At 46.9% G+C, this 23,840-nt stretch overlaps 2 protein-coding genes across 2 annotated transcripts in view; both read right to left on the minus strand.

Moving 5' to 3' along the window:
• Positions 1 to 1,304: 1,304 nt before the first annotated feature.
• Positions 1,305 to 6,057, minus strand: LOC147057372 (PDZ and LIM domain protein 3-like). Its single transcript, XM_085911666.1, has 7 exons — positions 5,923 to 6,057; positions 3,114 to 3,265; positions 2,961 to 3,048; positions 2,708 to 2,895; positions 2,090 to 2,217; positions 1,911 to 2,022; positions 1,305 to 1,624 (listed from the first exon to the last, which is right to left on the minus strand). The coding sequence occupies exons 1-7, from the start codon at positions 6,013 to 6,015 to the stop codon at positions 1,453 to 1,455; spliced, it is 933 nt and encodes a 310-aa protein (XP_085767792.1). The 5' UTR covers positions 6,016 to 6,057; the 3' UTR covers positions 1,305 to 1,452.
• A 662-nt stretch (positions 6,058 to 6,719) lies between these two features.
• Positions 6,720 to 23,840, minus strand: part of sorbs2a (sorbin and SH3 domain containing 2a) — a 40,760-nt gene continuing 23,639 nt past the window's right edge. Inside the window, exons 5-29 of the mRNA XM_085912194.1 lie at positions 23,710 to 23,840; positions 22,837 to 22,863; positions 22,654 to 22,772; positions 21,947 to 22,534; positions 21,153 to 21,485; positions 20,203 to 20,329; positions 19,772 to 19,947; positions 19,170 to 19,236; positions 18,487 to 18,537; positions 18,202 to 18,415; positions 18,026 to 18,140; positions 17,282 to 17,353; positions 16,057 to 16,113; positions 15,541 to 15,590; positions 14,949 to 15,130; positions 14,684 to 14,757; positions 13,093 to 14,635; positions 12,534 to 12,616; positions 12,148 to 12,245; positions 11,810 to 11,924; positions 11,600 to 11,728; positions 11,270 to 11,473; positions 8,370 to 8,407; positions 8,169 to 8,275; positions 6,720 to 8,010 (exon numbers count right to left, since the gene is read on the minus strand). Of these exons, the coding sequence (XP_085768320.1) occupies positions 7,946 to 8,010; positions 8,169 to 8,275; positions 8,370 to 8,407; positions 11,270 to 11,473; positions 11,600 to 11,728; positions 11,810 to 11,924; positions 12,148 to 12,245; positions 12,534 to 12,616; positions 13,093 to 14,635; positions 14,684 to 14,757; positions 14,949 to 15,130; positions 15,541 to 15,590; positions 16,057 to 16,113; positions 17,282 to 17,353; positions 18,026 to 18,140; positions 18,202 to 18,415; positions 18,487 to 18,537; positions 19,170 to 19,236; positions 19,772 to 19,947; positions 20,203 to 20,329; positions 21,153 to 21,485; positions 21,947 to 22,534; positions 22,654 to 22,772; positions 22,837 to 22,863; positions 23,710 to 23,840 (4,765 nt within the window). The 3' untranslated portion in view covers positions 6,720 to 7,945. The remainder of the gene's footprint in view (positions 8,011 to 8,168; positions 8,276 to 8,369; positions 8,408 to 11,269; positions 11,474 to 11,599; positions 11,729 to 11,809; positions 11,925 to 12,147; positions 12,246 to 12,533; positions 12,617 to 13,092; positions 14,636 to 14,683; positions 14,758 to 14,948; positions 15,131 to 15,540; positions 15,591 to 16,056; positions 16,114 to 17,281; positions 17,354 to 18,025; positions 18,141 to 18,201; positions 18,416 to 18,486; positions 18,538 to 19,169; positions 19,237 to 19,771; positions 19,948 to 20,202; positions 20,330 to 21,152; positions 21,486 to 21,946; positions 22,535 to 22,653; positions 22,773 to 22,836; positions 22,864 to 23,709) is intronic.

Here is a 23,840-nt window from a genome sequence, read left to right on the forward strand (position 1 = left end):
GGATTCGATTTTTTTTAAATTGCCATGCTGTATAAATGAATGTGCTCATAAAGACGATTTCAAAGATGACTACAAGCCTGCTCGGGAAAAGACATTGTCGCATCATGTCTGGCCATCCGTGTATATGTATGAATGTAGCCTAGATACATACACACGCCACACATTTCCGAACAAAACTCTCTCCATCCATAATGTGCTTAAAAAAGGTGCTAACAAACAACCTGCGCTGTTTTGGGGGCAGTGTTGAAGAGACGAAGGAACAGATGGCACCGATCAATAATCAATCACCCCTATGTCTCAGCATGTTCTCTTTGATAGACTGAAATCAATTTGAGAACAGGGGACCTTTACTTTGACTACTTGAGAGCCAGGAATCAATAAATCAATGAATGGAAGAACAAACGGGTGAGGAATGAATGAAGAGATTCAATTCAAATGAAAAAAAAAAGTGTGTTTATCCTTTTCATTTTCCATCTTTTCTTTCTTTTTTTTTTCTTTGATGCTAATTCTTTGTTTCCGGAACAGTGACAAGAAAAGTTCAATTCTATTCTATCAAGCTGCAAAATAAGAGAACTAAATAAATGGATAAAAACAAAAATGATAGCCAATGATGTGAGCGACTGACCTGCATGCGCATCCTGTGTGACGGCGGCGAGGGGCTGAGGGGGGCTGAGGGGGGCTGAGGGGGGCTGAGGGGGGCTGAGGGGGGCTGTGACGCGCAGTCGGAGCTCCTCGCATTTTCAGGCGGCTTCTCAGTGGAGACCATGCGTGCGTCTGCTTTGCGTCTTTCCTTCCCGTCATCTGCACATGGACCTGGAGAGCAAAAGACGTTAACTTGCACATTGAGGTAAGTTGGGGGGGGAAAGAAAAAAAAACAAAAAACAAACATTCTGTCTTATTGAAATGTCTGGAAAATGATGGCACCTTCCTTGCCAGCACTTTTTGCGAATCCTTGAAAGCGTTTGTGTGAAAGTAGCTACGCCGTTGAAATCCAAATGTCTGATTCTTGCTTTGGGTTGGGAGGTCAAACCGTGTTCAAACCCTCTTGCGCATCTTGACCTCCTTGTTCATTGGGGACCTCCGGTGGTGGACGTTTACTCACGTTTACTTTCTAGCCTCTCAAACAACGTCGAATATCGCCCCCTACAGCCTGGCCATGGTATTGCTGCAGTACGGCCTGCCGTTGGCTGTCAACACCGGAGCCTAGGTGAGATCATAGAAAGTTTTATGCATCAAGCACCACCTTCATATAAATATATATATATATATATATATCAATATATAATAAAAAATAAAGATTGTGGTAGGCTGAGGCGTCTTTATTGGCTCAATGATGAATCAAAAACTGGAAATGGGGACAATGGTGAACAGGAAGTGATATTATTTAGCTGGACAGGAAAGCGGTGACCAGGCGGTGTCCGTAGATGGGTGAGCGCCGGTTAAGTCCCTTCCCTACAAGTCGTGACTCTCGGGTGGGGGTCTGCTCCTGGCCCGGGCGTGGGTCTCGCAGTACAGTTGGCCTTCCACGAAGAAATAACCCTTCTGCTTCAGATTGACGTCGCAGTCGGCGCACACGAAGCAAGTCGGGTGGCGGAACATGTCGCGGGCCTTCACCACCGTACCGCTGGACCAAAGCAAGAAAAAATAAAAATGCAAAAATCTGCATATTATATTATATAAATTATATATTATATATATTATATTCACTGTTTTTTTCCCCCCAGCAATCTATGAAACTGGGAAAACAATGCCGCCGCACTCATTTGAAACAGTTGTGTTGGTCCTTTATGATCTGCTTTGCGCCATCTTGTGGCATAGTATAGAATTACAAGTCGTTCAAAGATTTGCACTGTTTTTGGTTCCTGTTCTATTTGGTATTCTAATTTGATGGTATGTTAACATGCACTTACACAATGCCATTTCCACACTTGTCGCAGATGGGAAGTTTCTGCAAGTTTCCGGTGGGAGCGCTGGGTTTGGTGGTGGGCGCCTTAACAGTCCTGGTCACTATCGGCTTGGTGCCTGCAGGAACCGTATCTCAGAACCTCATTCCATCGGCATTCCACATTTCGGGTGGTTCTGAACTGACCGTCGCTCTCGACATATTCCTGCAGCGCCTTGAAGGATCCCGACTGTCGAGGTTGTCCGGGTTCCTCGTGGTCCTTCTGCAGCATGCGATAGACGTCCGAGTCCTCGATGTTAGCCAACGTCCTCGGGCTGCGTGCAAAAGGTTACCATTCGATTCAATTTGGTACTAGTCTCGCCTTTGCTTCCCAGGGATTGATTTATTCAATTTAATGAAAAAAATAAAAAGCATTTTGCATAATGATGCAAAATGGAAAAAAAATAAAAAAGCAGAAATGCACAAAACAATCAAATCAATACAATTGTGTATCTCTCAAGGTGAGATGTGCATATATATATTTTCTAAAAGTGTTTGAATTAAAAATTTATTTGTTATTTTTTTACTGCTAATGATTGTTGCAAAGTTTTAAAAATACTTGTATTTATTTTTAAATATACCTAAAAAATACCACCTTACTTATTATACCTTGCATAACAGGCGAGGCACCAAACAATTCCGCTTGACCTATAAAAACTCACCCGGCGCATCTTTCGACATATCTAAGCGGGAAATGGCCCGGAACAAGGCATTTATTGCTTCTTCATCAGGTTACGCAACATTTATACGGTCATAGCGACTGACCTTTCGGATTTGGGCGCGACGAATCCTTTCATCTGTCCCTCCATTGCGTCCTGAATGTTCCCAGAGGAGTAGAGCCCGATAGGTGTGTTATAGGTGGTGCTGACCACCTGATGCGTGTCGTCGATGTTGGCCGCCGCCACGAAGGGCTGAGCTCGCCGGTTGTGCGCCGTGCCGACGGCCTTGTACTCCTGCGCCCAAGGTCAAAGTTCAAACGGACAGATAGAAGCAGTTCAACTCGGGTACGACTACTAACCTGCGGTTCGGCTTCCAGGTTGATCTTAAAGGGGCTGCTGACTTTGCCGTCTCCCGACACCAGCGGCGACCACAGTTTAGCGTGGCCTCTAAGGACACCACAAACACGGTTGGAATATCAGAAGATCCAAACATTTGGGAGATTTGCATTCACCTTTCCACGGTGAGCGTGAGCTGATTGGTCGCCTCTTTGATTTTGTTCTGAGCGTCGCAGTGCAGCATGTCGGCGGCGGAGGCGTCCTCGATGGCCACGATCAGGTCGCCGGCGCAAAGGTCGGCCACGGATGCTTTGCTCCCGGGCGTGACCTAGGAAGAGGAGAGCGCTCATGTGGCGTCACTTATTCATCCATTCTGCTATCAGATGGGAGAAGGCTAACGAGAGGTCGCAGAAGAGCAAGTTGAAAGTTGCCAAAGAACATTCTGGGGTGACCTTATTACATTACTAAACGCGCGCGCACACAGCTACACAATGAGGTCATGTGACTATAAATAAGACCCTGAAAGTGGATTCCAAATGGGAGTGATGATTTACAGCACGCATCAGATGTTTTGCCGCTAGAAATGTCAGAAATGATTTTTTGGGTGTTGTCTTAATGCAGCCACAGAAATTTCAAGCAGTAGAGTGGGTCGTTTAGTAACCGGAGGGTTGGTGGTTGGATCCCAGCTCTGTCACATTCACATGTGGTAGTTAGTGTCCTTGGGCAAGACACTTCACATACCTTGCCTCCGGGTCGCCATTGAAAATGAGAAAATGTTCTCAATTGGCTTACCTGGTAAAACATTGAATAAATAAATAAAAAGAAAAAAAAAAATCTCTGACAAGATCATGTTTCATGATCAATTATTACCAGTTCTATAGAAATATTTTTACAAATACAGAAATGTATTGTCATATACAGAAAATGTTATTTTCAGAATTGTTCAATTTTGGTATCAAATAGAAACTTAGAGAAAAAATGCAAAGAACGCAGATCCGAGGCTTTGTTCATGTTGCCAAATTTAGCACACAGTTGGTGAACATGAGCTTGCATGTGGCAAAAAAATAAACAGATGTTTCCTCAAGGGATCACTTGAGTCGCCAAAATAAACGCCACCGCATACTGACCAGGATGTTAACAGTTATCCACTGGAGATATTTATGTATGTTTATATACGTTTATGGGCTGATCATGTTTCCGTATTGCATGGAAAGGAAAATAAAGTACAGGTGAAACGCAAAAGATTTTTTATTTATTTATTTATTTATTTATTGTCACGCAATTATGTTGAAATGTTCACATTTTCTGTCAAATAAAAGAAAAAAAAGAAAAAAAAAATTTCTGAATAAAAACATTGGTATTGCCCGGTTAATATCCGAAATTCTGAAGGTCTGCTATGTCACACAAATAAAAGTGTGTGTGTGTATCGCTTTAAAAAAAAAAAAAAAAAAGAAGACAGCCATTTGTGTTTACATTCTACTGGCAGCCCATAAAGACCAAGAGGTGATGTTCCTCTCCTAAAATGGCAGTGGAAGCGCACACACAGACACACACACGCACAGACACACACACACACACAGAGTGGCCTTGTAATGATGGCTCCAGTTGTTCCTGATGTCTTTTCCTAAAAATAGCGCTCAGGCACTGGTGATGGATTAGTAGATCGAATCGCCTCTAAATTGTTGTCATGTTCCTCCTCTTGTGTCACTCTCCACATGTCATGCACGCTGCAAATGTGCTTTTCAACTTTGGTTCTTCATGTCGTGTATTTGAGGTTGTTGTCGTCACACTTCCCAAAAAGATCTCTTGGTCATCTTGGCTTCGGCCCACTGTATATACACATCATGGGATCCATATCCTTTTGTGTTTCCTCTTTTTCAGACCGATACTTGTATGACTAGCTACTCGAGTACACACCCATACCAAGTAACGATACTACCGGTGTTTATGGTAGGTAGGTAGGTTTTCAAATAAAACCGACAGATCATTCTGAACCAAGACCTGAATTTCTTTCTGACATACAGTACATTAGGAGTTGCCCATGTGTCTCAAGGCAGCACTATAGCGCCAACTACTGATAAGGAAGACTTATTTGACGTCCGTTTTCTTTTGTTTTCCTAGAGTATTAGTGGCTAGTCTCGATCCGCTTCGTAATGACCAGATACATGAATCCGATAGCTGGTATCTGTAAATTGTACCGTAAACATCAGTCTGTCCGTTCACACAACCATCAATCCCTTCAAATAACGACAATATAAACCATTGATCCATTCAGACACATTGAAATACAGACTTGGACTTGTAACTTCAAAATGTCTTGCCATTAATTGGAGTTTGTCCAATCACATACAGACATAATGTGAATAGATCTGGCTGTGCATTCACATACAACCATAATGCAAGCAACTGTCTGTCCATTCACACACACACAATGTTACCATCTATCAGTCTGTCCATTCCACTTTTGGTATTCAGACTAGACTGCGATGATTGACATGGCAGTGTCTGGTAACATTTATTGGAACTCCGGCATGTGCTAAAAAACCTTGTGTGTAGAATCCAGCCCATATAAAAAGTCTACACACCCCTGTTCAAATGTCAGGTTCAAGATAAAACAAAACTCTACCAATCCGTGTAACATAGGAACTATACAACTCATTTGGAAGGAAAAAAACAAAGCTGTTGCACAAGTGTGCACACCCTCGTATAACTGTCATGGAATTCAGATTTTGGCGGGAAAGTATTTCTTAGTTCCAAATTCTGGAATCACCAAAATGTGGCATTTGATCAGAGGTGTGTAGACTTTTTAGATCCACTGCATACCTATATATGTGTCTGTGACACAAGATGCTATTTGTATCTAAGCCTACAGCAAACACATTGGCACAGGTGCAAAGTCACACCCATTTTGAAACTACCGCTTCCATAGGAACATATTTTGGGAGATGGAAGAAATGTGATGGAATAAATCAATCAAAAACTCACCCTGGAGATGGTGAGTGGCTGGGCAAAGTCTTTGCCACCCACCAGACGGAAGCCCCAGGGGGCCGGCCCGTTCAGGACCACCTTGAATGCCATGGCCCCTTTCAGCGGCGACGTCCCGACACACTGAGGGGAGGGAGTCTGACAGTCAAGTGAAATCAAGGAAGAGCCCGTCGGGGGTGGACCAGGGTGGTAGGCCGTGGTCCAACCCCCAAAAAGGAACGCCATTGGTCAGTTTTTGGCTGCGCTGCACTCGCATTTCTTCTTGGGAATACTTCTCAGGACAGTACACCCCCCCCCCCCCCCCCATCAAAAATCTGGTGGCTCCCCCCTACAGCCCCCCTTCTTCACCCCACTCCTTTTTTGGTCGGCCCGCTCATATGCAGCGGTCCCGCAGGAACATTGTGGACAAGCCAGGACGCCCCCCCCCCCCCCCCCCCCCCGCCTAACTTGGAGGACCGCCCAGCATCCTTTCATCCAACCCTTCTAAGAAGCTGCATTATGGGATATTTTCTTCATGTCATTGGATTTGGAGTTTATTACTTGATAAAACTTCACATACAAGTGATCCTACTTGCGTTTATTTTGGTCCGCTAGCTTAATGCTAGATAGCATCTGCATAATGCTAAAAAGCATCTCCATTTGTCACAGCCTTAGCATAGCAGTCAATGTAATGTTCTTTTGATTTTAGAACCTGCCACCAAGTTACTGCAGAAGCCTTCAAAGCAGCAGAAAGGAAACATTTTCATCACCGCATTATGATGGCTCGTAAATAATCGAGGAATAAAAGAGATCAGATCATAAATCTAAGCGTTTATTAATAATAATAATAATAATACAGCCCCGTAAAATGAGAAGTAGAAATACTTGACACTTGCGCATGTGTGGTTTGTTTACAAATAAGCTGTTTCCACTACATTATTCTTTAGGTATTTTTTTGCATTTATCACATGACATGGCTATCGAGCTAGTTTTTTTTTTTTTAAGGCGGTATCAGTCTCAAAAGATGGTGTAGAAAACGCTCACAAGATGGCGCTGTTGATCAGAAAGAACAATGGGAAATAAAAATCAAGTTAGTGTTTTATAAAGCCGGTGGATGACATACAAAAGGCTTTGAAAACACACACGCACTGAAATGTGAGCAACACAATGTGAATTTATGATCAAAATAATATATCTTAAGGTGCTTCAACGATAGTCAGTGTCCCAAAATAACATTGAAAAAGATTCCTTGGTGTGCCTTCACAGCTAAAATGTGCTTCAAAATATGAGTCTGCAAATTTGTGTCATCCAGACAACTAAAGTGACAGCTTCCAATCCATGATCAGCACACTACTGTATAGTTGACCAAAAAAAAACACTCCAAACATCATTTAAAACATATATCCAAAACACCAGATAATTTTTTTTTGTATTTAAAAAAAATCTCTAACAATTTAAACGTACCAAATTCACGTAAATGTGTATGTATAAAACAAAATATCAATCTTGCTTTTTCTGGGATGGCGCCTATTAATAGAAGCAATGGTTCCAAAGTGGGTTCAGTTGCATTGGTAAATCAAGCAAAAACAAGGCTACAATCTTTCTCTAGTGTTGGAGCGCCCATAAATAGAAAAAGTGAAAAAGTGGCAAACCCTCTGACACTGACATACTTTCTTCTTCTTCTGAGGTGAAATCTGACATTCAAAAAAGCCAAACACAAATTGGTTAAAGTGCATAAACACTAGTGGTAACGGTGAACCGGTGACATTTACGTAACATAACAGAGAATTCATTGTCGAATGTCTTTGGGGTGAGAATTGTTTTGAAACAAAAAAAAAAAACGTGTGATGCAAACACCAACAAAAAAGTGTTGTGGTCCCCCCCCCCCCCATTGTCGTCCTTTTTTGTCTTGTCTGAAAAACAGAGTTGAAAACAACCAAAAATTGTACCAACGAGGTCTTCTGTTGAAGATGGCTAGTAAGAGCTGCGTCGTCATACGTACGCACACATACACGCACTTGTGTGCTGAGGGGGCAGGAATCATTCACGGTAGCGGCTTCACATAGTTTCCTGGGAAGGTTCCAAACAACTTGCTTCGACGAGATGTCCCTTTGTGAACAATCGAGAAGAAGAACATGAATGAGCCAAATGAAACCTTTGTAGATGGCAGATGTCAACTTTTGGGTTGGCAGTGACCTCCAGTGGCAACTCATTGAATTACAAACCCAAAGCGAACCGTGTGAAGCATGGAATTCGTCTTTCCTTACCAACAAACCATCCGTCGTCACACTTCTCCATCACGTCGATGACGTCGCCCTCCCTCAGTTCCAGCTCGTCTTCGTTACGCGGTGTGTAGTTGTACACGGCCTGGAAGCTAAAAAAAAAACGACACCCGCTTTATTGAGCTATAGCTTACTAATGTCAAAATGACTCAACAAAACATGTGTTACAGTATAAACATGACTTACGGGTCTCCTCCGCCGTGGAGAGCTTCTTGGACTAATCGCTGAAAAGGAAAGAAAACACGCAGTTCAAGTCTTTTGTTCATGGACCAAAAGGGTCTTTCGGAAATAGTTTTTGGAGAGAGTCTAATCTAACATCAATTTATCAACGATGAGGATTTCTTCCACGTAAAAAAAAAAACCATCAACAACAAACGATATCAGGACTTGCTCACAATTCCACGAGAGGCTAACAATTGGTTACTACTGTTCTTGAAAGCAACCCTTAGCACGCAGCGTTCAGCAAGAGACAAAGACCCTACCCTTCGACCTCTAGCGGGCCTCCGAGACAAGATGGGGCTACGAGGCGGCTTCCCACCCACGACTGGATCCTGCTCGGCGGGCATAGAATAGAAAAGGAGGCAAAATGTATGTTGGGCTTTTCCAACGCGAGCAAGACCAAGCCCGCGAGGGTTCACGTCGAGCGCAAGCTAAGGCAAACGCAAACTCGCTCGAGGCTGACAATCACAATGCTCAACATCTTCAACCGTTAGTGGACAAAGTGCGTTAGTGTCAACGCCACAGGCTAAGGATTTCGACGAGAAGTATTAGAGAATTTTCTTGGCAAAAAGTGACTCTGCAGTAAATAGCCACTCTGAGCTCCACTACTGTCATTCCCAAACAAGCAGCACAGCACAGCACACCAAGTGTTAGAGTTCAGCCTCAGCAACCACCTGACACCGGTTTACCTTCTTCATCTTGGGAGACCTACGGGAAGTGAGGAGCGGGGGGGAGGTGGACGAGGGAGACCTGGCAGTGTGGGGGGGAGTCAGTGGCTCTGGGGAGTGGAGGGGCGACAAGGGGGGAGAGGGGGAGACGGGAGGTGACGTGGAGAAGATGGGCAGGGGAGGGGGGCGAGTGAGACGGGGGGAGGCCGGGGGAGAGTGCACGGGGCGCGGCGAGGAAGGTGACGGGGGGCCGGTGGGAGGAGGAGGAGGTGAGCGAGTGGGGGAACAGACGTCAGCCTAGTGGGGGGCAATGACACACAACACTGAATACACAACTTCAGTTCAACGGAAATATTAAGGCCCTACGAGACACGGAGGAAAATTTTGAAACATTTTGAATGAATTAAAAAAGAAAATCATGAATTAATCAATATACATTGATTTTTTTTAAAGTTGTTCATGTTTACATATTGCATTGAGTGCTAATATGAATTGATCAAAACATTGTGTTGAATAAAAAATTGAAATAAAAACTATGATCTATTACATACAGACACTTGAAAACCAGCTGTTTATTTCGAAGAAAAATGCCAATATTATTATAATAATATATATATATATATATATATATGCTCGAAGAAAAAACATGATTATAATAATTATTATGTATGCATTTAGAAAACGCCTGCCTTCTGCTTCTACTTCAGAATCACTTCAACTTTGTTGAAGCACTTTGTGCCTAGCACTATTTTGAGGATAAGAAAGACTTAAAAAAGAAAGTTTTAAAAAAAAAAAAGTCATCACTTATAATGTGTACTTCCTTCAAAAACCTAAAAAAAAAAATGGTTCGGACGAATACTGGTGCACACTGAATTCTTGTATGAAGCAGATTTGCATCTACTTTTGTAAGAAAATGAAAAACAAGGCATGTGACTGCAACATTCAACATGACAAATATTTTCCTCCATGTCTTATCCAAGCTCCTCCAGCTATTTAAGACTTAGAACGTGTTTCCGCCCCGCAGTACAGTTCAAAATGTTGAAAAGGTTGAATGAGTCGTAGTATGAACGCAATTGTCCCTTTATCTAAAAGTTTCGACACATGAAGTGATATAAGACATGTGACGTATTGATATCCGCATACTCTACGTGAACACAAAATCCAATGATAATTTGAACTTGAATTCACAAACGTGAAGAAGAAAAATGAAAATCTTAAATTTGTGTAACTTTACTCTTCTTATATTCCATAATGGTGGGCACGCGTACTGACATTGTTTAGTTCACGTGACATCATATTTGACGTTAAAAAGGATGTTTGGTGTCCGGGCACAAAAAGGGCGACGGTATTTTGTTTCACCGAGGCACAGCTCTTGTCGGTTTCCGGTTCCAGTAGGGACACTAAAAGTGATAGCTGGGCTCATTTATTGATTGAAAAAAAGGAAACTGTACTGCTTGGTGGAAACGGGGGCGTTTCAAAGAAAGCTCACAAATGCTCTACCTGTGTACTGAGTCTGCCTGTAAAAACATCTTCCTCATCCTCTCTAGCCTCCTCCTCATCTTCTTCCTGAATGAATAACTCAATAACGGCCTTCCCGCTTGTTGACGGAGGCCTCTGAGACTCAACTGGGATTTCACGGGCTCTCAAACACTCGTGTTCGGTTGATTCAATTGCTTCGGGCTGAGATTTGTCAAATCGAGGTTTAGCGGCGGCGGAACATGCCGGTGACCCATCCGGGTCATCGGGAATTACAGAGAGCAGCTCGTCGTAAGGGTCCGCGACACTGAGCTGGAGGTCAAAGCGGCTCGGAGACGTCGAGGGCTCCGACGCCGCTCTCGGCAACTCGCCTAAAACGTCAGAGGGATACTCGGCGGCGAGAGGCTCGTGGACAGACAGAGCCAGATGACCGGGGAGAGGGGGCGGAGTGGGGGGTGCGGCCGAGAGGGAGCGGGGCGGAGGGGCGTCCACGGTGAGGGAGAGCCACTCGTGGGTGACCGCCCGCAGCAACGTGGACGGGCGGTCGTGGACGGGGGATGGAGATAGGGGTAGATGCGAGAAAGGCTTGGAAGAGAGAAGAGAAAGTCAACACGCTGACAATCACAACAGAAAAAAACAGAGGCCACGTTCATCCAATTGATAGAAGAGGGATCCTCCCAAATCATCTACTTCCTTCCCACTGTTACACTGACATTCCCTTACTTTGATGGGCGTGGAGCTGGATGTCCTGTTGCCGTGGTAACTGTGGGGGTCCACGTGGTGGAGGTGGTGGACGGAGGTTTTGGAGGGCGAGCGCTTGAGCAGGTCCACGTAGGCTACGGGAAAGATGCCCTGTTTGGTGGTGTCTGGGATCTTGCCCTCGTACCAGTTCTGGTCCACCTGCCGGATCACCATCACTCTTTCGCCCTGTAGCAGACACAGAAACATAGCTTGGACTAACTTTGCGTGATCGAACCGGGAACCAGACCGAGTATCCATGCGTGGGATTCACTTGGCTGGCGTGGCGTGCCGTCCAGGGTGTGCGCAAGCTACCTTTCTGAGAGACAGCTCCACGTTGGTGTCAGCGTTGAAGTTGTAGCGAGCCACGGCCTCTCCGATCTCTCTGAGGTGGGCGGGCGGAGGCGGGCGGCTGGGCTGCGGCTTCTCCAAAGACGGCATCTTCTAAAGATGCACAATTGAGAGCTGATCAGTGCCACACATAGATTCAGAGTTTTGCTGGCCGCACGCTAGTGATACACTCACCTCCACGTAAGCTATTGGGAATATCCCCACCCGGCCTCTGTGCTCGCCTTCGTACCAGTTGCTGTCAATCTGCCTGATGATGTTCACCGCGTCGCCTTTTTTGAACGTCAGCTCCCTGCGATGCAGTCGGGTCATTTCACGCGAGGCCGACGATTTACTCGTTGGAAGCCATGCATGCGGTGTATGGATAGCAAAGGTGCGGTCAAAGACAGCCCAGGTGTGATGGTAGGATGTGAAAATGCTGGCGTAACAAACTTCACGGAAAGTTTAACGGAGTCAACGGCCATTTTCTGACGTTAAGGCGGGGTTAAGGCGTTCATGCTTCAATCCGTACTCACTTAGCCGTCTGCGCCTTAAAGTCGTAAATAGCTCGAGCGGGCTGCTTCTGATGGAGGAGAGAGAACAGAATGAGTTGAGTCATCTGTTTATGGGATACCTAGAGGGAATAAAAAGTTGGAGACAGAAGAAAAGCAGCGGGCATTACCAGAGATAAACACCAACAATACCAAATACAACCGACAATGCTAATGCTAACAAGCTAGTTGTTGTCGTTTGGAGTCTTACCAGAGATCTACACCAAAACAATGCAACCAACAATGCTTATGCTAACAAGCTAATTGTTGCCATTTGGAGGCAGCGAGTATTATCACAGATAAACACCAAAACAATACAACAGACAATGCTCATGCTAACAAGCTAGCTGTTGTCATTTGGAGGCTCCTACCGCTCTCTCGGGAGCTCCTCTTCGATTCTGGGGTGTGCGGCGCCCGTCCATAGTGGAATAACTTCTGGTGGGCGCATCCTGGTCTGTGATTGGCGATAGACAAAACAGCACGCACTTAGCATAGCAATGCCATGAAGGACAAGAGTGGGCATGCTCACAATATGGTTGATGATGGCATTGCAATATGTACACAATGGCATGAAACCTTAACCCAAAATGGAACAGACACGCATGCCAATACAAAAAAAATAAAAATGAAACATGGGGGAAATATTTCAAACGATTGGTCATACATTACAAAGAGACGGGCACCACTCTGAATACGGTAAATCCTCCTGACAGTGGAGATTTGGTGAAAAGCCAAATGCAAGTAGACAGGAGGTTCACTGTATTCCGTAAATTCCCATGGATAGAAAAACCCTCAGTTGTCGGGACTAGACGCTGAAGACGGCTTTTTCTTGAGAATTTACAGTGGAAACATTCACGTAGTTATGTCGAGAAAACACAACGTTGCGGCGAATGAGACAAAGAGCAAATGATGTCATTGCGTCATCTCCACCTGAATATAAAACACCATTCTCATTGCCATGCTCCTCCCCGTAATCATTACAGTTGATGGCGTCCAAATGGCGTCCGTAACAGGCACTGACTGGCGACTGGATTCGGGGGGACTGCAACTGCGGCGTGAGCGGATCGCCCCGGTACGAGGCGTACCCGTCTGGGCCGGCCTCGTGCCAGCACCTCCTTCCTGGCAACGAAGAGCTTCTTTCAGGCACGCCGGGCAGCAGCTCGGAGAGGATTCTCCTCAGGATGCTGTCGTCGGGGGTCCCGGCGCCCCTGTGACCTCGCTCGGCTCGGATGTGCTCGTAGATGTCCCTCAGGGCGGCGTCCAGGGCCTCGTAGATGGCCTGCTTGGATTTTGGCCTGCTTCCGCGACTGTGACCGCTGCCGCCCTTTTTCTTGTTAAAAGGCACTGGGCTGACCAAGTAGGCCAGCTTGGACATGGACTGCTGAGACTCGGAGCTCTGGACCAGGGAGCGGCTGCTTCGACTCGGCGGCGGAGGTCTCTGAGGGTCCTGACGCTCCCGCTGTCGCTCGTGCCGGAGCATGGTGGTGAAGCGAGTGTAGGAGGCCGGGCAGCGACCTTTGCAAGAGCTAATGAGGTGTCTGTGTTGGTAGCCCTGGTTCTGGCCCACACTCTGGTGACCAGGGTGGTGATGGCGGTGAAGGTGATGACGGCGGTGTTGGTGCAGGATGGCGGAGCCGTACAAGCTCTCGGAAGACGTCAACGAGCAGTGGTCAAAGTCGCTCTCGCTGCAGAAGGAAGAGCCCTCCACTTGGATGAAGTCGCTGAGGTCCGAGGCGACGGCATCTTGCTCGCTGTCCGAGTAGTCGGCTTGCGGCACTCGTGGGGCGGGAGGAGCCAGGGAGGAGGCCCCACGGTTGGGTTCCGGCCCCACGCGAGGCTGACCCTCGGGCGGGCTACGAGGCTTGCGCGACTGCTCCGTGGCGGGAGGTGCCGGCTGATTGCCGCTGTCGTCGTCCTCCTCCAGTAGAGACTCTATGGAGAAACGGCGTTTTGGAAAACTCGGCGTGGCGCCGCCGCTGCTGCTCGCTCGGGATGACGAGCCACCTGGCGTGGTGGCGCCCGACGCCGCCTCGCTGTCTCCCAAGTTGGGCATGGATTTGGACTTCTCGATAAGACTCTCAAAGGTGGAGATGCGCGTGGGGACGGTGTCGCGTGGCACCTCCGATCCACCGGAGGGCGCCCAAGGAGAGAGGCGGTGCAGGTGCAGATGGGGCTGCTGCTCCAGCTCTAGGATGCGAGCGCGGACCGAACGGATCACGTCGGACGGGAGCAGGTGAGCCCTGTCGATGTGGTGCATCTTGCGGTAGAGCTTGAGGAAAGCCGGGGAGTCGTGCGGCAGCCGGCGGCGGAGGCGCGGCACCGAGCCCACGGAGCCATTGGAGCCCGAGCGGTCGCACAGCAGCGAGCCGGCGCTTTCCGAACGGCAGGCGCGGCGCCGGCTTGGACTGTCGCCCAGCAAGTCGTCGCAGCTCCGCGACCTGAGCTTGCTGCTGGGCGGGGGCGGCGCTGGAGCCTCCTCGCAGGAAGACGCCGGCGCCTCCACTGGGCAACGTAGCGGAACCGGGGGCAGGGAGGAGTGACAGCAAGGACCCGGAGAGGTCAAAATGTTTGAATACATGACGCATGCGGCCCCACCTTTTTTTTTTTTTTTTTTTATAAAGACGTCCCACAAGAGAGCAGCATGGTGGGAAAGGAGAAGAAGAAGAAGAAAAAGCAGGAAAGCATGTTAAGCAGTCAGTGAGCAAGAAAGGGCGGAAAGGAAGCAGGGGAAGCTTTTACAATCAAAACACACAAGAGACAAACTGGGAGCCCGGCCAAGTTTGTACCTTTGGTGCGTGAGGGCGAGGACGGCGAGGAGCGAGCGACGGGCTTCTTGGGGGCGCCGCCGGCGGACCTGCTGGCGTCGGGGGCTTTGGGCGACGTCGCCGCTTGGCTTGGCTGCGGCAGAGAGTTGGCCTGGGGGCCGGCAGGCTCTGACTTCCTTCGCTTTCTGTAGTCGCTGGCAGCGCTGAAACACGCCAAATAACGTTCCAACAACATATTGGGAAAGACTTTTTTGTGCTCACGCTGGAGTTTGCTATTGAGAACGACTCAACCTCTTCATCACATTCTATTTTTGCTCACTGTGAGTGTCAGTTCTAATCAGAGCAAAGGATGAGGATAAGGAAAGGATGGAGTGAGGAGGAGAAGAAGGTCACGCTCAAAAGGTTTGTGGAGAGCCAGGAAGATATCAAATGCATCGCTTTGAGCAAATAAAGGTGGATCCAAAAGCTTAAATGTCAACAAGAGGGGAGGGAGCAAGGCTGAGGACAAGAGAACAGTGCTCAATCGGAGCATGGAGCCGTGATGTTGACAAGGTGGGGGAGGGGCAAAATAGAGGTGTGGGGGGGGGCAAAATAAAAGAAACAAGACGGTTACCTCAAAGGTCTTTCGTGGGGCTTGTCGGCAGGAGCGACCAGCAGGGTCGCCTGGAAGACAGATGAAAATAAGAAAAATAAGCCGGGCTGAAGATGAAAGGAAACAAAAGCTGGAGCGACTTCCGATTGCAGCGTATCCTGCACGCTCCTCTGGATGTGTCAGACTCAAAAGCCCCCCCCCCCCCTCCTATTGCCCGCCCGGCATCACGGAGACGATGGTTCCACGTGGTGAACCTTAGCATAAACAAAGCTTGCGCTCTGGAGAAGGAAGGTTGATTAGCAAAGGAGCTATGCTAAAGGTGGCATGGGGGAGGGGAAGGTAGGTGGTGGCGGTGGGGGTCAAATGCTGCCATATAAACATGGCGTGGATCAACTGGAACGGACCTAAATAATGAAGTATCATTCAACACTAACTTGTGCAGTTTTGGTTTGCTGTAATACGGGCATGATATTATTTTCAGAAGCCTCGTTCACATGACGTCACCGCCACACGACAATAGTCACATACATCAATTACCTCAATGCGCTGGCGAGCCGAGACGTCTGGATTATAATCCAGCCGTTTTTTAGGAGGCTTGAGTGGCAGGGATGAGCGTGGGAGGAGGAAGAGGAGGAAGGTGAAGATGAGGTGAAGGAGGAGAAGCAGCGGTAGCATCATGGGGAGTGGAAGAAAAGAAGGAAAACAAAAAAAAACATGTGGAGAAGAGTGGACACCCATTAGAGAAATCGGATATTTATGCATGGATTCATTTCCGAATCACACACACGCACAGGCAGACCGAACGGTCACTTTTTTTTTTTAGGTTGGTCACAAGCAACCCAATGAAATATTGGAGATATTTGAAAGATAATCATTTTTACTTTTGATTAAATGTCAAAAGTCACATCATGTCGCTGAATAGTTTTGTACACATCTACACGATAATAAGATTGAGGTTTTTGTAAAATACTCATAAATACAAAATTCTAAATTGAAGTGACCGCCGAGTGCACACACATAAACACACACACACAAAATGTGTTCATGCAGTGTGAGCAATGAAGCAAAAGAAAAGGGGTTGTGACAAAAACACACTGCAGTGTATTAGTCTGAATAGCACTAACACGTTCCTCCAGCAGAGGGCGGTAAAGCCATTAAACTACAGAAAGAAACTTTTCCACTTTCTACTGGCTTGAAAGGGGCTTGTCAATTATTTTTCATTTTGTGGTGGTGGTGGTTGTTGTTTAACTTCACACCCTCTTCCTGGCTTTTCTCAATCATTTTCAAAAGTTGCTGCTCCACCTGATATTAACTCAGAAGATGGAAAATGAGAAGATTTGGTTCCCGCCGTCCATTCCATGTTGGAACTTTAAACACAGAATGACTGAGGTTCAACTGTGTGTGTGTGTGTGTGTGTGTGTGTATATATATATATATATATATATATATTTTTTTTTTTTATTACTGACCAGTAATTTAGCCTGACTGCTTTTGACAGTTTCTACCACTAAATAAAAATGACAGGTCTGAGACTCAATATGTCAATGCCTGATCGCAAACAAACCCGCAAATTAAATCCAGAAAGGACAGTTGGTGGGGGAGAGAGAAGCAACAGCAAGCACTCAACAAACTACTACTTCATGCCCACACAACTATCCCCACCCAGTCTACTCATACACACATGAGTAAAAGTGAGTGCAGCCCTCTAGTAGAAGGCGAGAGAGGGCTCACAAGTAGCTAGGCGGCCTACAAGCTAACTTACCGGGCGGCCAAACTCCAACTCGGAAAAGAACTTATACCAAGGCTCGTTCTCTAAATCTATGTCATCATAGGTCTGAAAAAAAAAATGTGACAGTGGGAAGAGAGACAAGAAAGAAGAAGAAGAAGGAAGTATGGAGAGAAATCAAACATGGAGTGTATGGTTAGGGAGGAGGAACGTGTGAGGGACGTGGATGCGGACCACGGGTGAAGATTTGGAGGGCAAAAGAAATAAAAAGCTATTCCAAATAGGAAGATAAATATATAGGACTTCTTTTGTTTAGATTTCTAATCCTATTCCTGCACAGATGCCAGAGTGCGTTTTTTATCTATCCCATCCATCTGGCCTAACTGCGGTTTGTGGGGGAACGCTGAGTCAGCTTGAAAAGCAGAGAGGCTCGGTGGTGGCTGCTGACAGCACTGTGCAATCAACACTCACAAAGGCAACACAATGAGGAGTGCAATTGAAAAAAAAAAAAAACACATAGCGTATTTACTCAGCGTTATAATTACGAGGCCCAGCATGACCATTCATTTAGATGAGTGGGCCGGGTGTTTATTTTTGTTTGACTCGCTAGTTATGAGGTAGTCTTTTCTGCTATCTGAAATGACAGTGAATGAAAAATATTCAAATATTGTAAAAAAATATATATATATTATTCATGAACAGATTGATCCCACTTGGAAAATGGCCGAAATATTTCAATAATAACAAAAACATTGTTATTTATGACCCAAAAATACTTACAGCTCTTTCGTGCTCTAAAATGGAGGACTTCCCCGGTTCATATTCAAAAATACTCCTCGGCTCTGCGCGGTACTTTCGCGTGTCCACTTTCCTGTCGGGTGGACCCCATTGGTTCCTAGAGAAAAGAAGTGTTACGCCGCTCCAAAACTCCAAATTGACAAGGAATATTCTCTCACATATCCGGCGTGTCTCTGTCACGGTCGCTGTCTCGGGCTCTCAACTGCAGCAAGGAGGGTGCGGGCGGCGGCGGAGGCGGGGGCACGGGCGAGGGATCCCGGGCGGCGTGGCGTAGTCCGCCGCTGTCCGACAGGCTCTTGGCGAGCGGCCTATACGTGTGCGTGCGTGGGGCCGGGTGGGCCAAGGTGGCGCTTGGCGGCACACCGTAGTCGTCTGTTTAAGATGGACGACAACATACAAACGACTGCTTGTGATGATTGGTCCATTCATAAAGAATAGCTCACCGTTGTTAACGATGGCGTATGTTGCGCTGTAGGTGTCCGAATAGTCGTCGTCTGAAAAATAAAGTGCATATTAGACAATCGCAAGTGTCATTTTTTTTGGCGTGCGTTAAATCATCTCAAAATTTGGCAGATGTCCTCGATGGCTTTGCTTTTTCCACTGCAAGAAGAATCTTCCCTTTATTTGTCCAGTGCTCTGCCCCGGCCGGCTACGACCCACCCCCCCCCGAAACCACACACGTTTCATGCCTCGATCAGCCAGCTGTGAAGCTTTAAAACTTCTCCCACGTTTCCACGTTTTCCAGATCAAACTTAGCAAAACCAGCCTTTGACTTGTCGCTTTTGAGGTCGACGGCACCCCACCGAGTTATTTTGCTCGTCTTCATACGTCGGGATGAAAAACACTCACACGCGCAATTACGCAATCAAGCTTTGGTATTTCTAGCCCGAGCGGTCAGGAACAAACAAGCCCTATGCTGGACTGGACGTTTGCGGTCAGACTTTCCAAATTGGAGCGCTTTTTTTTTCCCCCAAAGACGGATTGTGTCTTATTAGCAAGTCTTCACCAGCAGCCTAATGAGTTCTGACTCGGGGACCGAGGAGCTCTTTGCCAGGGGAGCCGTCATTAATTCATCACGCAATGAATGGGAGCTTTTTAGGGTCACGGTACAGTCAAGTTCACCTACCCGCTTTGTGGACCTTGTGGATCTGTTTGAACATGGTTTTGTACCAGTCCTTGGGCCGATCCACCGTCTGTGCGGAGAGGAAGAAAAATGTTAGCGTAGCAAGTGCTAGCATGAAGAAAAGTGTTCGTTCGCCCGACGGATTTAGATTGTTTTGTATTGACCGCTTGGCCATCTGCCACTTTGCCATATATATTAAGGCGGCGGCCATTTTACGGAAAGTGTGGTATGTACGCTACACATCGAAAGTTACTCACACTTAATGCTGCCTTTATTCACTCCCATTAAAAATGGTGTTTGGCCTCAGCAATAAAAAAAAAAAGAAGAGGCTCGGCAGTGAGGGAGAGTGTTGGCCGGAGCATGTAAAGCGCCCGGACTGGGGGCCAATTACCACTTCACTCTCCACGGTTACCACATGGAGAGGCCGCAGAAATGTTTGTCTGCTCACAAGGGGGACGTGTCTGGAGGGACTCCTCGTCTTTCTTTTGACTTGTTATTTCTGTTCTTGTCCATTGACATGGAGCCATAACAGGAATGAAGGCTAATATGCGCTAATCCTCTCCACAAATTGACACAATTGTCGGGGCTACTGTCAAAATGCTCACCGTGCGGATGGCGATGGGGATGCCCGACTCGTCCACGGGTCCGATGCCTTCGTAGTGGGGGGCTTTGATGACGGACACCTTGGTTTCCTCCTCGGAGAAGCGGGCAATGGGCACGGTGCTGCTGAAGCTGGCGTCGCCCGACACCACCGACTCTCGAGTAAACGCCTCGCTGCCTTCTGAAGCAGAGAATATACAGACTGTATATATGTTTTTTATATTATATTTATACATTTTTTATATCATATATATATATATATATATATATATATATATATATATATATATATATATATATATATATATATATATATATATATATATATATATATATATATATATATATATATATATATATATATATGTGTAATTTTTGTAGTTTTTATTTATTTATTTTATTTTGCTTTTTGATGAGACTAAAATATAATGTTCACCAGAGGCGTGGCTCTGCCTCAGTAGTCCGGTGCAGAAGGAAGCGGGTGGCGGCGGGTAAGATGGCGGCGAAAGCGGCCTGGCGCCGTGCCCCGTGCCGCCGTTCATAGCATGAGAGAGCACCTGGCCCTGTGAGGAGGGCGACCACAAACAGAAGATAATCAACGCGTGTTAGCTCCATGACGTCAATGTGTTCTGAAAAAGGGAAGGACGGCTGATTCCCGGAGGACAGTCCCCAAAAAATTAAACAATAATAGACAACAGACAGACCAAGTCTCCATTAGTTTGGTTAGAGCGTCAAGTGCGCACACACACAGTGGACATGATGGAAGGCTACTCTGAAGGAAGCACTTCCATCCAAAGTGATACAGAGACAAATTATTTCACATCAAAAGGTATTTGAAAAAACGATTGTTAGTCGCTGATGACAATATTGCTGAATGAGAAGTTAAAGTACAGGACAGTTCTATTTCTGTTGATGATCATGAGAACTAGGCACTAAAGCTTACATTTCTGTGTAAAGCATCTCAGATGTACTCGCATCTCCTGAAGTAGTATTTTTGCTCAGCCGCCGAGAGAAACTGACATTGATTTTCAGATGAGGTCGTCATTTGTTCAAATGTAATCGGACGGACTGAGCGGGATTTTTTTTTTTTGCTTCCGTGTTGTCATGAAAATGGACTTCAATGCCAGTTTCCTTTCTTGGTTCGTGAATTAGAGATATAAAGTTACAGCCGGAGCGTTACACAGAAAGGAACAAAGAGCGGCGCTTTGAGTGCAGAGGCGTCGCTCGCGTGGGCTCGGGCAAACGTCTGGAATCAAGCAGGTCGTTTAGAACAGGCTCTTAGTGGCACACGAAAGCAACACGTGGTGGCGCGGCGAGCCGAGCGAGTTGGCGGAGCGGCGCTTTTTTTGCGTCAATGCGGCGGTGACTTGCTGGGATCATAATTACGTTAGTGACAGTGGCTGCTGCGGCTGTTAGCACGTCGTCGGGGCCGGCGGCCGTGAAGACCGAGACGTGGCTGAGGGTGGGCGACGGCGTGGGCGAAGCGCCGGGCGAGTCCAGGCTACAGATCTGCAGCTCGTCCAGCAGACCCGCCGTGGAGGAGGAGGAGTAGTGGCTGAGAGCCGAGACGGTCACGGGGGAGGCGGGGGGCGACGCGGCCGCGCTTGCGACATACGGGCTGGGTGACAGCCCCTTGGACATTAAGCCCGACGGGTGGTCGAGAAATTCGGAGCTGCGGCTCAGAAAGGGGGAGTGACGTGCTGTGGAGTCAAGGGGGGCCTGGTGATGAAGGAGGGAGGGGAGGGGGGGAGAGAGAGCTTAGTGGCCTTGCTCATTAGCAGCCCTGTCACAAAGCATGAGCAGAAGCAACACGGACAAGCGTCAGGAGGCCGCGTCGGGTCTTCATTGATTCATGCTGTGGATGGGAAAATGCTTTGTTAGTCCAAGTGAAAAATAGACTACATGGACACCGAGGGTTGTCGCGACCCCATCTCCACTGTCCATATAATGTACTTAACACTTACTTGCATGTACGTAATACACGACAAAGGGTCAGACAAGCTGCTCACACACGACAAAAATCAAAGTTAGTTGACTCGCTCGCATGGCAGCACCAAGTTGGGAAAAACCCAAAAGCGATACAAGTCGGTGTGTGAGTGTTTTTTTTTTTTTTTTCTTCTCTCCGCACTTTGCTGCCACCGAGATCTTCCAATTTAATTTGGGCTGTCTGTTTCTTGTACCAACAGCTCAGCAGGAGAAGGCCTCGGTGGGACCGCCGGAGGGGACTTCAGGTCCTGAGATGGAACGAAACCCGCCGGTGGTGGTGGTGGCGCGTGAGTCGAGGTCGCGGCGGGTTGGTTTGAAGGCTCTGGGTTCTTCTGGCTTTCCGGGAACAATTTGATGGAGAGCGAGGAGGTCCTTGTGGAGGGTTGAGGAGGGGTGGTCAGGAGGTGCGGGGGAGGAGGGGGGGAGGGGCTGGCTGTGGTCTCAACGTTAAGGTGTTCAGGCGGATCTGGGATGGTGACGGGGGTCAGTGTCAGACAGGATACCTTGCGTTCCTGTACCGGCGTGTTAGCCGATACGTCATTCGGGACACCGGATGCGAGTCGGAGAGAGTTAGCGCTGCTTTCCGTGTGTGAGGAAACGCTAGTAAAAGTGTAGGACTCTTTTAAAGTCGCTTGCTCTTTGTGGGAGAACATTATTGGGCTTCCGGGGCTCAGGTTGTCAGCTAAAAGAGTGAGTGAGTTGGAGGCGGAAGGGTTAACGATGGCTGGCGTGAAATGCAAGCTATCTTTTCGTGAAGGGGGCGAGGGTATGTGATTGTCATCCTTGCGGACCAAATCCAAGTTAAAAAAATAAATAAAAATACATTCGTTTGATTATTGTCACATGACACAAACCAGAAATGGAAAACTTAAAAGTGTTCAAGACTATTCGAGATTTTTACCTGTGATTTTCGGTCCTGCAAGTTGGGCCTGACGCTGCGGAAGCCTTTGGCGGCCAGAGACGAGCTGATTGAGTCGCCGTTCTTAAGGCCATCTGTTACGCTGTGAGACCGCCAAGAACCTGAAGGTCGAGTAGGCTTAATTAGCATCAGTAGGGAAACTGAATAAAAGGCAGAAAGACTTACTGTAGTCTGTTGAGTGAGGATCACTCCCTGGAGAACAGAGACGCACGCACACACACAAAAAAAAGTCAAAGATTCAATTTCAGGACTTTTCCAGTTCTGAGTCACGAGTGGCTAGGAAACAAAATAAACTTGTATCCCAAGAAACTGCTGCTTTTACTTTCAAGACAACATTTAAAGCAACATTTTGGGATGAAATTCCAAAAGGAGGTGGTGGTGGTGGTGGTGGGGAACATTCAGGAGGTGTTACACTTTAGAGGTCCCACTGAATTGTGAACAATGAGTCCAGATTCCAACATTGCACCACAACAAATCCAACACAGTTCAAGTGACCCTGAACAAAGTGTACTCAAACAGCTTTTGTTGTAACTCTGGCCTTTTTTTTCCATCACCAAATCCGTATTGTTGATTGCAACTTTACTAGATCTTGGGGGTTGGGGAAACCGAAAAACAAATCATATTTGTAGAAGCATGGGCACTGAATCGTCCACTCAAATTAAACTGTGATAGACGCCCAATGGAGAAAAAAAATGGATGGATATTTTGAAAAACGTTAAGGGACCTTTCAACTCATAAATGCTGCCCTTGAATCAAAACATGTAATCTAAACATTAAGAATGGATAAAAACAAACAGTAAGTATGATTGTCTTAAAACCACAAGGGGCTTTAAGCAGAACATGACAGATGCGAGCTGTCACGAGTTTAATGACCAGGATGACATGATTGAACATTTTTTTAAACCCCCAAAGGTTAACAAAATGAAGAAAAAGACAACAAAATAACACTACAAAAAATGAAGAGCCATTGCTATATTAGGATGTTAAAACTAGCTTGGGAGCCTTCTTGGTTCACTTGGGAAAGGGGGGGTTTAGTACCTGAGGCCAGATTGGGTGAGCTTTGGACCCTCTTCATGGGCGAGAGCGTGAGCGTCATGGCGACGCTTTTGCGAGCACATCCGCCGCTGTCTGAGAACATCCCGGCCGGGTGGTCGCATGCACGGCAAACG

This window comes from Syngnathus leptorhynchus, chromosome 5, assembly GCF_054491065.1.
Source record: "Syngnathus leptorhynchus isolate UIUO chromosome 5, UIUO_Slep, whole genome shotgun sequence".
Taxonomy (NCBI): Eukaryota; Metazoa; Chordata; class Actinopteri; order Syngnathiformes; family Syngnathidae; genus Syngnathus; species Syngnathus leptorhynchus.

Bases quoted from the DNA above. Each gene is read 5' to 3' on its own strand.
- LOC147057372 (XM_085911666.1), bottom strand. From the start codon at position 6,015: ATGGCATTCAAGGTGGTCCTGAACGGGCCGGCCCCCTGGGGCTTCCGT. The intron at 3,049-3,113 runs GTGAATGCAAAT...TGGTGTCCTTAG, and splicing joins CTCACGCTCACCGTGGAAAG to AGGCCACGCTAAACTGTGGT. The intron at 2,023-2,089 runs GTCAGTTCAGAA...CGGTTCCTGCAG, and splicing joins GGAATATGTCGAGAGCGACG to GCACCAAGCCGATAGTGACC.